At 50.6% G+C, this 14922-nt stretch overlaps 1 protein-coding gene across 2 annotated transcripts in view; it reads left to right on the plus strand.

Annotated features, from left to right (window-relative positions):
• Window positions 1-61: 61 nt before the first annotated feature.
• Window positions 62-14922, plus strand: part of LOC123023400 (sarcoplasmic/endoplasmic reticulum calcium ATPase 3) — a 116011-nt gene continuing 101150 nt past the window's right edge. The window contains exon 1 of one of the 2 annotated variants that reach the window (XM_044430116.1): window positions 62-182. In XM_044430116.1, the coding sequence (XP_044286051.1) occupies window positions 65-182 (118 nt within the window). In that variant the 5' untranslated portion in view covers window positions 62-64. The remainder of the gene's footprint in view (window positions 183-14922) is intronic. The other variant, XM_044430115.1, reaches the window with a different exon arrangement.

Raw genomic sequence — 14922 nt, forward strand, 5'->3', positions numbered from 1 at the left:
GCGGCCGGCCGGCCGGCCGGCGCTACCGCTTCCCTCGGCGGCGCGGGCGCGAGCGGGAGCCGGCATGGAGAGCGCGCACAGCTCGACGGCCGAGGAGGCGCTGCGGCGCTTCGGCGTGCGCGAGAGCTGCGGGCTGAGCGCCGAGCAGGTCCGCCGGAACCGGCAGAGGTACGGCGCCAACGGTGAGTCCATTGCACGGAAGGGCACCGACGGGGGCGGGGGGCCGGGCCGTTCGTCGGGCGCCCCCGAGGCTTCGGTGTCCCGCGGGCGCCTGGGCGAGGCGCGCGTCGGGGAGGCGCGTCCCCCGCGGCGCTGCCAGGTGCGCGGCGCTGCGCGCTCAGCGGCCACCTGCGGGGAAGGGCAACTTCTGGGCGGGGGGCGCTGGCCTCAGCCAGGGCTTCCCCCGCCTGGTTCCTTCCAGTTGTGTGGGACTATAGCTCCCAGCGTCCGCAGCCTCCTGTGGGCAAAGAGTCCGCGTGGGGCGCAGCACCCTAGGCTTGGCTTTCTCCTGCCTCGTGCCTTTCAGGTGTGGGGGACTACAGTTCCTAGCATGCTGGCCAGGGGGTGCCAGAGGCCGAAGCTGCAGCACACCTGGACCTGGGCACATGCACCGGGAGCTTCTGTGTTCGCTGCTCCCGCTCAGCCCCTCTGCCCTTCAAGGCAAGACCTGGCTCGTTTAGACAGCAGAAGCCCTGCAGTTCTGCGTTCCTCAGTCCAGGCTGTTTAGAGACGTTTTCTGTCAGAACATGTATAGGATGCTAGGATCGTTTCCCCATGCAAACCGGCATAGGATTGCAGGCTCCTGTCTTGGACGGTGCATCAAATCATGCTCTCCTGTGAGTTTGGCTTCCCCTCCTGCAGGTTTCTCTAGCCCAGCATCCTGCTTTCATCAAGGCAGCCTCTAGCTTCTGGGCGAGCCCCCCCCCCCCCCCCCCCCCGCCGCAAGCAGTTTTCCCTGCCTGGTGCTTGCAGCTATTGATGCCAAAGGTTTCCTTGTGCCTCTTTCTAGGGTGGGGCAGTTTGATTGGAGAGGCACCTGGAGTTCATGACACTCGAGGCTAAAAATGGGGGTTCAGCGGGAGGTCATGGCGGTGTTGGGCAAGTAAATCCATGTGGGCTGGAGTTGTTGATAAAGAAGAGAGAAGGGTGCGTGGATTCAGATCTAGCTGGAAGTTGGGGACTGCCTGGAAGCAAAAAGATTGGCTTCCCAGCCCCATCTGCGTGAGCTAATTTATATTGTATTAAAGGATTTATTTAAACTATGTAGGACGCCAAGCCAGGCAATTAATTTTTCCATCCAAATATATGCATTCTTCAGTTAATTTGCAGCCTGACCTGTAATGTCCTGAAGCTTAGGGGAAGCAAAGCAACTCCCCCTCCTTGCTGAAATGTCCTGCAAAAATATGGGGTGGGGGAGAGTTTGCGCATGTTGTAGCGTGTTAGAAGTGGAGGGACAGGCCTTCCCTCCCCAGCTGCAGCCAAAACCCCTCCCCTGAAACAGAGTCTGGGCCAGGACTCAGCTTCACAGTGCCGCCCCCTGGGGGCGTGAGCCGAAGAGGCACTTTGCAGTGGGGCTGTGAACAGGGCCATGTTTGGAGCAGGGCTCGGCTGGGGAACACGGGGAGTGCAAATAGCATGGGGCAGCCCCCGGGGTCTCTGGGGAGTCGTTCCCAGTGGAAAGTGGGGTGTGCTCAGCTGCTGGGGGCATAGAGGCTGCTGGGGGCTACGGGTGACATTTGGCTCATTCCCCAAGATGCGTTAGACCACAGCTCCCCTCAGCCCGCTGCACTGGGGATCTGATGGAATTTGTGAGCCAGCACATCTAGGGGGCGCCTGGTTGGAGGGAGAAGTGTTGGTTGACTCCTCCCATTGCCCTGATGGTCATGCTGGGCCAAGAAAGTGTGAAGGGTGCTGGACTGTGACTCCCATCATTCCCATTGCCATGGTGATCCAGTGAGGGTGGTAGGACCTCTAGCCCAGCAGACCTGGAGGGCAGCAGTGTGACATGGGAAAGCTGCTGAGGAGCATGTTTAATTTGGGGTGGGAGGCACTTGAACAACTGGGGAAGGTCCGGGGGGGGGGGCGGTCATCAAGGAGGCAGTTTTTCTGAGAGCACACCTAGATGACGGAAGCACATGCACCTGTTCACTGCATTGGGCAGTGAATTGACTCGGGCTGTCGATGCGGCTCACCCAGCATTATTTATTTATTTATTTATTTAAAACCTTTCTATGCCGCTCCCATCGCAACAAAGCCTCGGGGCTGCTCACAAAGAATACATAAAAACATACATAAATAATAATAATATAGCAATTAAATTTTTTTTTTAAAAACCGCTGGTGCATTCTCGGCTAAAAATTTTAAAATCCTAATTAATTCAATAATTTAACAATTAAAATAAGTTTTAAATTAAAAGGTCTTAGCCTGGCGCCAAAAAACAAATAACGACGGATTTACTCTGCTCCAAAAAAGACCCCCGCCCCGTCCTGCTCAGATAGTTTGTCCTGGAGCCTTTGCAGGCCTGGCAGGTGCTCTTTGGCTCAGCTGGGGCCTCTCCACTTCAGGCTGCCCCCCCCCCACTTGGGGAATGATGGCCGCCTTATTGCTTGGGGAAGCCAGGTGTGTGTGTGAGTGTGGCTCGTGGCCTGCGGGAGCAGAACAGCAACCTGGCCCACGGAATTGCTGGCTGGTGGAGCGGCTGGGCCAGGCCGCAAGGAACATGTCTACCTGCTCAGGTGTTGCGAGGCTAGGCTCACCTGGCCCCTTGTGAGTTTCAGGCTGTGGCACCTGCTGGCGTGAAGGGTAAGGGCAGGGCTAGTCTGAAGCATCTGGAGAGCTCTGGGAGACTTGGTAAACCCCATGTTTGAGGTTTTACTGCAGGGGCTTGCTGGGTAAGAGCAGCCCTGTTTGGTTGCAAGATCAGGGGGCAAAGAGACAGATGTGAGGGGCATGGGGAAGTATGGCGGAGCTGGGGCCGGCCCCTGTGCGGGATGGCATAGAAGGACTCCTAATTCCCTTCTTGCCAGAGCAAGCTTCACCCCAAGCAATTGTGCTGTGTTGTCGCTGATCCATCTTTAAGGTGGTCCAGCCGAGACTTCCCCTTTTCCTGTTTGTTTCACCTCCGTGACCAGCTGGGGCCATTTTTTAAATCCTTCCTTTCTCTCCTTCCCAAAATATTCTAGTTTTCTGTGCTGGAGCAGCTCTTGATATGTTTGCATTCACTCTCTTGCCTTGGCTTTGCTCTTGCTGCATGAACTTCATAATCCCCTACCATGGACTGGTACTTTAGATGCATGTGACTTCTTATGGGGGGCCGTGCTCAAGGCTGTGATCCCATTCCAGGCAGTCAAATCACACATGTAGCGCACCATGCAATGTTCAGGGCAAATGGGCAGTTCTGTGGTCAGTCGCCTTTCAAGGGTGCGCATGAAAGCATGGTGCTCACGGGGCTGGCACGCCGCAGCAGCCCGTCGGTCCGCTTAGCCGAAGTGATCAGTAGGATTATCCGTGGTGGTGGAACCTTGCCTTGCAAGAGGAAGCTCAAAGGTTTAGTCCTGGTGGAAAGACTGCCGCCAACCGCAGGAAGCCATTTCTGCCAGGCAGGGCTGGTCTAGATGGACCTGGGGCATGGCTTTGTAGAAGGCAGTTTCTGGTGTCTCCAGTATTGGCCACCCCTGCCTTCCCAACCCAGCAGGGCTGGATTACACTCCCCATCATCCCCAGTCAGCAAGTTGGCAGGCGGTGATGGGGGCTGTGGCTAGGGATGGCCCCACAGTGTGGGCCATCAGCTTTCCTGACTTGGTAGGTGTGCTTGACCACATGTCCCGTCATCCCTGGCCAGTAGGGCTGTAAAAGACTGGGCTGGGGGATGTTAGTTGAACATTTGGCGACTGAGGTCTGGAGCCCGACGTGGTGCTCAGGCACATGCTGAGTGATCACAGCGGATCGCCCGGGGCTGGATTAGACTCGGGGGCAGTGAGCTAGCGCAGTGTTGCCCCAAGCAGCTCTTCCTTTGGAGGGCTGCTTGGTGCTTTTCGGGGCAGGAGGAAACTACAAACAGTGAGAGCCCACATGACCAGGGCAAAGGCTGGACTACAGCATCTTTTGATTTCTGGAAGGACTGGAACCACCAGGTGTGTGTCCTCGTGCCCCCCCCCCCAGCATTTTCAGGCACCCTCCTCCATTTGCAGCCCTTGCTCGGGGACTGTGGGCTGGGTGTGTTGTGTTCTAAAGCACAGGGGTGCCTGGACGCCAGCTGCCCTGCCCTGTAACTTTTCTTCTTGAACAGCTCTTATGACCTCTGCCCTGGGCCAGGGGTGTGTGTCCCGTCTGCCGGGGGACTAGCACCCAGAGTCTCTACCCAAATGTGGGAGTGTTTATAGGGAGCATCAGCTTGGACGTGCAGTACCGCTTTCCCTGACCTGGTACCTGTCAGATGTGATGGATGTGAATTCCCATCATCCCCAGCTAGCATGGACTGCAGCCAGGAATGTATCACACAAGCCATCTGCAGGACACCAGACTGGGGAAGGACTCTCCGTGTGGGATTCTAGAGGAGAACTGATGCTAAGAATTGCCTTTAAAAAAGGCCATCTCTGTTTTTCTTTGCTCAAAATTTAAATTTCTGCATCTCTGTGGAAGATCACTGATCTTTCAGAACTTGCCCTGTGGATAAAATACTCCTTCAGAAAAGCCTCCTCCGTTAAGATGGCTTGTTGAGCAAAACATCATCTGGCCCTGACAGTAATCAGCTCACTAACAAGTGACAGTAATTGCTACAGTAATATCTATTTTAATATTTATAGTGTGTAATTTCAGCTAGGATATAAGGAGAGCTGTCGCACACCTCGGGATTCTTACAAGCAAGAAGTGATGCTATAAATGTGTTTCACATCTAAGGTACAGTTCCTTTTTCTCTTCTAAATGCAGATAGCATCTGCAGGAGAAGACAAGTTTTGGGGCCCCAACAGGCAAAGCAGGGGGGATATAATCCTTCTCTTCTGCAGGTCTGAGAAAAGACCATTCTACTGAAGCTGAAATCTACAATCTGAAAATCTGGGATAAAAGCTCCGCTTGCCATTCTCATGTAGAGACAGCGTTTCTAGCAGATTCTGAAATCGGGGTATTGAAGTACCCCAGGATGGCTGCTCTTGGTCACCAGCTATTCAATTGCTTCGAAGTTTGTGCAGTGTTTTCCTCCTTGGAAAAAGGTGCAATTGCCTTCCCTGGTACTCAGAGCTCTGATTTTACTTAAAATGCCTCTTGCAAGATGCTCAAGGCAGCTTACATAAGCCTTCTTTCCATTTTATCCTCACAACAGTCTTGTGAGGTAGGCCAAGCTGAGAGTCAGTGACTAAGCCAAAGTCACCCAGCGAGCTTCAGGTTTCCTGAGTCCACCACATTACCCACTACACCATATTTGTTTTCACTGGAATTAATTTCATGCCACCCCTTGGCTGAAGCTCTCTGGACAGTTCACAACAATTCACCAATAAACTGATACATTATCAACAGCACTAAAATGGTTACAATGAAACACAATATAAAATTTCATTATACAGAATTTAAAAGTTGAACCATCTGGAACAGTTTCAGTAAAAGCCAGATCTGCCAAAAGAACTGACATATCCCATCAAAATGGGATCTAGCCCTTGTTATGAGAGAAAGTCAACACGCTAGATCTAAAACTTTTATCCTAATTAATTACATTTCTTAAAGTGGATTGCATTTGTTCTGGGTAAAAGTGGACCCATCCATAGCTGGCACAAATACCAAACCCCCATACCCTAAGTTGATCTTGTGTGTCTTTGGCAGGCCATATAGACTCTCTGCCGCTTGGCTACAGCTCACCTGAGCACCATGTTGGGGAAAGTTGGAACAGGGCCTTTTTGGTGGTGGTGTCAAACATTTGGCATGTTCTCCTTGCTGAGATCCAGTGGACCTTGTCCTCTGCAGATGAATGCCAAACCATGCTTATTTAAGCAGGTGTTTCTGTCGTAGCAGCTTGCTTGGTTTTGGGATGGTGCTTTTTCCAAAGCTATTTTTAATTTTATTATTGAGTGGTTGTTTTTATGACACAAAACAAAATGAAACATAGCCAGTTCACCACTGATCTTGCAGGTTGTTTATAAGAAAGCAAGACAACATGGAATTAAATGTGTTCTAGAAATGTAAATATATTGCATTATAAATGAAATGGCCTTGGAAAAAGCTTGCATCTGAAAAAGAGCAACAGGGCGCAGGCGCATGACCTGGGCTTGCTTTGGGGACCAGTGTTTCCTCAGGGCATGGCCATGTCTTCTGCAAGCACCACGTCTTCTGCAAGCGAGGCTGCTCCTGGCCACAGGGAAGGCCACAGGGAAGGCGCACGGCTGCGCCCGAGACAGACAATGTGCGGCTAATTTTGAGGTGCCTGTTGGAAAGGTCCTTTCGGCCCAAACCCAGATTTGCATATCTTAAACACTCTGACAGTGGGAAAGAGCCTGTTGGAACAGATGGAGGGAGCAACTTAGTGGGTTTAAAAAAGAACCCTGAGCCCTGGCTAAATTGAGTTTCGGGACCCATTTGGGATCTTCTGCAGAGTCCTTTTTAGCGGCTGCATGATGGGGTCCGTGCGTCCCCTTAAAGGGAAAGGGTTCTTTCTTTTCCGGGGGCAAATTGGTGCGTTGTTTCCCGTGGAGACATTCTTGTGATTTGCAGAAGCCGTTTCTCGGCTTTGGTGCCAAGCCCGCCACATTTCCGCATGAGGTGGGGTTGTGTGGGCTCGAAAGCTAATCCTTGGCTGGCAGTTTCTGGGCAGCTCTGACCCATTGGCAGCAGGGGGGCGGCCTCAGGCCCAGGGGGTGGGTCTGGCCCCCTGGGAGCCCTGGGAGGCCTTGGCGCTGTTCACATCGGTGCCTCATCCTCTGCAGGGTTTTCTCCTTCTGAAAGGCTGGACTTCCCCGGGAAGGAGCCGCAGGGCACTGCCCAAGCAGGAGACCGGCAGGAGCTCTTCCCACTACATGCCTTTGCTCAGCTAGGCTGGAGGGAAAGAAGCTGGCATGCTTCTTCCTGCAGCAGCTGTGAAGAGACAGGGAAGCGGGATCAGAGCCTCCTTCCCTGTCGAGCATCACTAGAGCTCTCGCTATTGTGAGCCTTTCCATTGTTCTTCCTACAATGGACGTAAGGCTAACCGGTCTATAATTCCCCATGTCCCTTCTAGTGCCCTTTTAAAAGATTGGGACCACTGACGCTACCCTCCAGTCCTCTGGAACTTCACCCGTTCTCCACAAGGCCTCAAAAATGGAGGCCAGCGGGCGTGAGAGAACCCCTGCCAACTCTCTAAGTACTCTCGGGTGTAACCTGTCAGGGCCTGGTGCCTTTGTGATGTCCAATGCCCTGAGGAGCCCCCCGACTTCTAGGGGGGTGATTCCCCGGCCTCACCTAATCTCCCATGCGGACCTCCCCTGTCCTGCTCGTCGGGGGGGGGGGGGCGGGGGAGAACACAGAGGCAAAACAGTCATTTAGCCTCTGTGCTTGTTCCCTCATATCAGTCACTGGATCCCCTTCCTCCTAATTTAGCAGTCCCACTTCCTGTCTCCCCTTCCTCTTGCTATTTACATGCTGATAGAAGCCCTTTTTGTTGCTCTTGATATTCTTTGCAAGTCTCAGCTCATAATCAGCCTTTTACTGTGAACTGTTTTGACTGTTTTGAATTCTTGCCTGTTAAAGGTTTCATACTATTTATTGTAAACTGCTTAGCGAATTTTGGACAAAAAGGGGAGGAAGGAATGAAACGTGTGCAGTTTCTCCAGTCCTTCCTTGTAGATCAGGTCTCCTAGTCCGTCAGCCCTTTTCTGGATATGCAAATGGGGAATTGGGGGACCGTTCTGGCCTATTCTGGCCCTGGCACCATTCAGACAGATTCCTTATGGATTGGGGTTACAGGCTGCAGCAGGAACTCAAAATGGGCATGTGATGCTTTGGGGCAGAAGAGAAACGGAAGAACGAACTCATTGGCTTGGATCTCCGCTCCACTTTGTGTAGGTCCCAGAAATTGTGAGTGGACAAGTTAGGCCTGGCTAAGGGAAGGAGCGTGTTCATGCTGAGATTAAAGGGAAGCCCCACCAACTGCTGGGAGAGAATTACTCCCAAATGAGGAAAGGAATTGAAAATAGAACTGCCGAGATCCTGCTGCCCTTATACACCTGGGCATCATGGATGGTCCAGGTGAGGGCACCTGGAAGGGATATTGTAGAGTTGGAAAAGTCCTGGGAAGGGCATCTGGAATGATCCAGGGCCGGGAGTAAGTCCCCTGTGCGGAAAGGTTATGGCATCTGGGATGGTTTCGCTCCGAGAAAAAGGAGACATGACAGAGGGATGCGGAATTACCCATGATGTACAGAAAGAGGAGAGAGACACCTTTTGGTCCTGATCTTGTCGTCCCCTGAAGCTGATGGGTGGGAGATCCAGATCAATAGGATCATGCAGTGCAAATGTAACCGGTGGAACTCCTTTCCACAAGGTGGGTGACAGCCAGCCATGTGCACAGCTTTAAAAGGGGCTGGACAATGGATGGAGGAGGAGACTATCCTGGCTTTTAGCATCAGCTGCTGGGGAATGTGGGTAGGAGGGCACTGCTGTACTTGTGTCCTGCTTGCGTGCCTCGGCCAGGTTTTGAAGGTGGCACCCCCTGTGTAGGCCCCCTAAAAGAGCAAGCGGATGCTCGTGAATCTGCTTGGACAGGGGTTGGTGGTACCTCCCCATGAAAGTCTGCCTCATTCATTTCCGTGGGATTGAGATTGGGCCAACTTGAGCTGGATTTGGGCCAGCCCCCCCTCCCACACACACACACAACTTCACCATCCTTTGATACGACATAAGTGAGAGATGACTTGTTTATGATGGCTGATTCTGTCATTAAAGTGAGTAAATGGCTGGCATTCCTGTTGTGAGAGAAATAGAATAATCTTCCATTGGCATGCCGTTTATTTGTCATTCTGTACTTGAAAGAGGTTACCGCTCTCCGGCCTGCTTTCAGGGAGCCAAGTCAGCCGAGCTGCAGTGACTCATCCCCATCCCAAATGTTTTGGGGTGGAGGTCAGACCTTTGGTTCGGCTGGGGGTGGCTTCTCGCCTAAACATTTGGCCACAGGAATTGGACCTATCTGTAGCCCTTCGGGCGCTTCCGACTAGAGCGCTTGATGTCCACGGCATCTGTGGGAACAAGGTGTGGCCAGGTGTCCTCTTCCACAGTCCTCTATTTAGCAGGCACCCTCGATTTAAGCCGCCTCCACGCAGATGCTCTGCAGATGTTGGAGCGCCACTCTGGGGAGGGTGAAATGGCCCCAACAGTTTCACAGACATGGGGCTTCCCATTGCTGTTCCCATGAGTGGCACATTCTTCCTTCCTCCCCTAAACTTCCCCCCTAAAGTCCCCGCCCCCATCCTGTTACTGCAAGGGGTGGTGGGGGAGACCACCCATTCTCTTGCCTGCCGGAGTTTGTCCATCCATTGGCATCTTCAGCATCATCCTCAGAACCATCCTAAAATATATATATGCTGGTGAACCCTGGAAGAAAAATCACTAACTTGGTCATAAAGCAGTGAAACTGAGCAGGCACCCAAGTCTTCTCGCCAAATCAGTTTTCCTTTTGTTTTGAATTCTCCACAGGAAACTGCTGTTTTTCAAAGGCATGCAAATAACACACTAGCTAAAGGTTTCCCCCAAATGTGTAAGGCCTCGGTTATTTTTTAAAATTAATGTCAATAGCAACACATCCTATCATCTTAAGCTGCTAACTTGGGTGTTTTTAGCCCAAATGGCATAAGATCTACAAGCTCTCCACTGTTTCTACTGGAGCATTAGACCCATGTAATTGCAGGTAGCTTGGATAAAACCCCCATTTTAATGTCTGTTGTATCAGCATCTATAGCTTTTCTGTGCTGTTGGTGATAAACTACCTGCTTGTCTCTTGCTGCTTATAAGTTTGGTGTTTTCCGTCCAAACAACAAGGCATTGTCAGACTTTCTGTCACTTCTCTGTCCAGATATCAGACCTGCTCAATTTTAAACAAGGAAAACAATGATGAGATACCCCTTGTCTTCTAGATCACAAGTCTACTGTCTTTTGGATCATAAACCAATGGCATGGAGTGTTGTCTTAGTGATGCCTGTAAACCTTTCAGGATTGAACAAGTGAGATAAAACGAAGTAAGGCCACACACATGGAGTGGACCCACTGTGCAATCCTACACATCTTTAGACAGAAAAGTCCTAAAATTCCAGAATTTCCCAGCCAGCACCCTGATAAAATGGCCCAGAAGAAAAAAAGCAAATGAATCTGTAAAGAAAAACAAAAGAATGGCTTTCATTTGCTTTTCCCACAAAGGGATGAAACACCTTTTGTAAATGCCATTCTGTTTGTGTCTTGCGGATGCTCAGGCATCTTGCATCCCATCCCCTGGCTCACCATAGTTTCCTTGCACTAGAGTGCTGTTGTGTGCATTGGTGCACCTGTGCAATCCAAATTTGTTCCCTTTCCATGGCATGAATGCATGCACTCCCCCCGCCCCCAAACGCCCATCCATGCACTCTGCGTGGCACACACAAATGCCCTGGCTGGACTCGGGGAAAGGCGCACGCTTCTGAATCCCCGGGTTTCTGTGCTGCCCCTCTCTGGTCACACCAGGCTGCTTAAACCCAGTGCTCAGCTTTATGGCAGCAGCGCTGGGGCTGCGAGTTTGCTCAGGAAGAAGCCCCCCCTGCATTCAGTGGGTCCTGTTTTCTCCTCGGAGAGCATGCTTGGGAATCGCAGCCCAACCCCCTCGCTCGGCCTGCTTATCCACACAGGGCTGCACTGGCCATTGTCCTGTAAGTTCATTTTGTCCCCCACGGCCACCAGCGCATGCAGCTTTTCACCCCTGCCAGTGTGGCTTTTTCACGTCCTCGGCTTTTCTGTAGCAGCATCTTAGGGTTGGCAGCTTTGCTTTGAAAGAGTGGGTGACTTGGCAGCTGAAGTAGCAGTACACAGATTTATTAATTTCTTTTTTAAAAGAAGTGATAAGTGGTTGCTAGGAAGAAATGGTGGGTTTGTTGCATAACCGTTGTATTTCTTTCTTCCCCCCCAGCCCTGTCCTGCTTTTGGTGCAGGGCGCTTTGTTTTTCACTGCCAGCCGAGCGCTGGAACAGTTTGGTCTGCAAAACATGCAGGGGTGCAGCAAGGGAAGCCTCAGCAAATTAGCTCGCGGTCTTCCCGGTTCGTCTTTGGATTCCCTGTTTTTGTGCCATGCTGAGGGCAAATGTCTTGGCCACAGGCCTCTTCAGAGCAGCCCAGAGAGGCACAAAACACTACCCAGGAGGGGGCTTAGCAAATAGCATCCCCCAAGCTGCAGAGTTGGGTGAAAGGGGGCCTACATTGTCCCCTTTCCTTCTGCATCACTTGTGCAAGCACGTTTGCATTTCTGAGATTGCTCTCCATGGGGATGTGGAAAAGAAAGTGAGCCGAGAGGGAAGTGTGATTTTTGAGTGAAATAGCCAAGGCTGGGCAGGAATTAAGCTGATCCATTTTGGTTTCAAGCCAAACGAGAGGCTGCTGCCCTGAAGATTCTCCTACCCGCCCCTGACACAGACACCTTTCCTTCACGCTGCAGGGGAAAGTGAAAGTTCCTTGACATTTTGAAGAACGGTGGCTTCCCTTCATAATGTGACGGGAATCGCATGCCCTGTGAACGCAGGCTTTCCAAGCTTTCCCATGTGCCTGCAAAGATGCAGGCAGATGGACCTGCTGAGGAAAGCTGCTCTGGAGATGTGGGGCCACTGCAGAAAAGGCCATTTCTTACGCATTTGCCCTCCTAATTCCTTGCCCAGGTGGCCAAGAGATGAGCATCTTTTGCTGATCTGACAGCACAGGTGGGCTCATTAAGGTGAGCTTGGTCCTTCAGGTAGTTTGGTCCCACACAAAATTATACACTGTTTGCAGGGATTCAATGCCCATCACCTTTTTTTAAATTCAGAAACTCCTCTGCCCTCCACCCCCCCTCCCCCCCAGATTCCCTGCTCCTAGTGCAGGATTGGAGCCACAATTCTTTCTGTAAAGTGGGAGAATGGATTTTCCAGGCAAGGCTGTTTTTCTGAGCTACCCCTGTTTGGACGTTAAGTATTTCAGGGAGGCTCAGGGCAATTAAGAGCCATCCAGTGGGTGACACTCCATAGAGCATGGCGCTTTGGGGCTTTTTCTGGGGGGTGGGCCAGGGGACGGTCGCAGCCACCTCTTGAACTTCACCCTGTGTCGCTCCCCAGCTGTGCACAGAAATCCAGATTAAGTAAAGCACACCAAACCAATGCAAAGAAATGGAAATAACGTTAAAATCACAATGATAGTATCATTAGTTCTGGAGTGTTTTGCTTCCTGGAGTGGCAGAAAAAGAAGGAAAAACACCCATTTTTTAAAAAAAATAGCGAGCTTCCTGACTCATCCGGTGCAGCTTTCTGTTCTTACGCACCTCGCCCACTTCCCAGCCCCCGATGTGCACACTTGAAGTGTCTGATTCATAAACATTTGGTTCTCTGCCCCTCACTTGCATCGCTTTGCTTTGAAGAGACCCAGATCAATTCAAATCGCTTGGGTGGTGTGAATCAATGCCCGCCCCCGGCTTGGGTGATCAAATGGGGCATGGAGAAAGCCTTTTGGGGCTGGCACCAATCCAGAGAGGGACAGAAAATTGGACTGAGGGCTGCCCATGTCTCCCCCGCCCCCCTCCCGGTCCCACATCCCTGCTGCTGAATGCCATTTGGGAACATACCATAGTGAATTCTTGCTCATGTATGGGAACTCGCAGATAGATTTCACTTTAAAGATAAATGAGAAATCCTTTCAGTACCATTCAAACCCAGATCCTATCCTTTAAAATTTAGTATTTTATATATTTTAAAGGTTTCTGCACTGTCCTTCTGGGCAAAGCACTGCATGGGTGTCCTGCATATGAGAAAGAAAACATAAGCGCGTCATGGCTGAGCAGGGGTTAGAAGCCCCGGTCCAGCACTCTCACTGCTGTGCCGCATGGGCTTTCCAGCGTTCCATCAAAATGCAGCCGGTTCTTTCAAAGCGTGGCAGGTGGGTTCCAATTTTGCAGTTTAGCAGCTGCATTCTTGAATCAGCGCACGAGAGATGCTCTGTTTGCCTGGTCTCTGTTGGAACCACAATGCCGAGTTCCACCTGCAATGGAAGCACTGCGCCACCAGAAGAATCGGCCCTCTCCATTCCCTGGCAGGGGTGGGAATAGAGGTGTATGGAGTGAGCAGAACACCACCCCTCACCTGGCCAGTCTCACCTGATTTCAAACCGCAGGCTTTGCAAAACCATGCACTGGTCAGGGCTGTCGGACCCGAGTGGCCAGAGATGTTACTGCATGCTTCAAGTAATCCCAACTAATTTATGTGTTTTAATATCAAAGTAATCCCAAGATGCCATGCCCTAGGACCTTCTTAACATGCACGGCAAGTTTGATGTGTTTAGCATTCATGGTTGTGTGTCTGTGCTGACAGATGGACAGGCAGACATGGTTTGTTGTTGGAGATGTGATGGCACTGCTCGGCTTGTGATTGGTTGTGTGGTTGTGCACTGAGTGCTTACTGCGGGCGGCGACCATTATGTTTCATTACAAAGTGTTGGTGTGTGTAGAGTGACTGACTACATGCAAAAGGTAAATAATTTCTTTATTTTAAAAAAAGTTGGTGAATTGAAAATCTTTTTTTAATTTTTAGTGTAAAAGTGTGATCCCAAATTTAAAAATGAAAAAAATTACTAATTACTTCTCAACCACCGGTCCTGCTAATAAAAGATTACCCTAAAAAAAACCCTAAATAAAAGATTAACAAGATGCGAGTTCCGGCACCTTTTTTTTTTTTTTACAAAAACACTGGCTACCAGTGAGCCACAGCTTTTTCCTGGTGCGATCCTATGGCCTCCCCACATTGTCTGGGGAGGTCATAGGATGTATCGGAGTCCCAGCTTTGACCTCAGAAAAACACCCCGAGGTTGGAGCTGAGATTTTGGCTCTGGAGGGTGCGCCCTCTTCCCTTACAGCTTGCTGGGCTCTGGAGGTGGAAGTACATCCTCTGGTCAGTAGCCAAAACTGGCTATTTACATGTTTGAAGAGAGAGGGGAACTCCAAGACAAGCCAGGTCTCCAGGCTTCTCCCACCTTCCATCAGATGTCTGTCATCCTGCTAGCTGGATGGTACCCAGTGAAATTATTTTAATTTTTTATTTATTTAAATTTTCTTATATACCATCTAATTATTACAAAATCTCAAGACAGCTCACACAAAAATTAGGAGGAGGCTGTGTTATATCGTGTCTGACCCTTGTTCCATCCAGTCCCATTTTGCTGGCGATTACTGGATTCCGACAACTCTGTAAGTCACACCCAAGTGCATGTGAGTGGTTGTTGAATTGTGGGTTGTTGCTCACATGTGGGTTATTAGGTTGTCTGAACCCAGCCGAGATAGCCAGCACGAGTGGTGAACAGTTCACAACCTCAACAATCCAGGTGTTCTCTTCATGGGTTGTTCAAGTCACGTTTGTTCTTCGGTTGTTTGTGGTTGAGAAGCATGCCTAGAATTGTGATATTTAACTGCTTTCTAAGATGGCTGATTTTTTCCTGTCTAAATATGCATAGGTTTGTTGCCTTTTCTTTTTGCCTTTCTAAACCAGTGCTGCACTGCAGACCATTTTTGCTTAACCCTGCATGGATTTGAAGGACTTATTCCTTTGTAAACATTCGTAGGACGATTGGATTTTTTCCTGCCTCAACATGTCTAGGGTCGCACCTGGACTTGGGGTTTAGAATGCAGTTCTTCTCTATTATATGGCACATGCATTGGAGTTCCTGCATCTTTTGGTTCTTTAACCTCTTATCTCCAGTGGTTTGATCCCATATAAA

This window comes from Varanus komodoensis, unplaced genomic scaffold (assembly GCF_004798865.1).
Source record: "Varanus komodoensis strain SLA01 unplaced genomic scaffold, ASM479886v1 scaffold20_1, whole genome shotgun sequence".
Taxonomy (NCBI): Eukaryota; Metazoa; Chordata; class Lepidosauria; order Squamata; family Varanidae; genus Varanus; species Varanus komodoensis.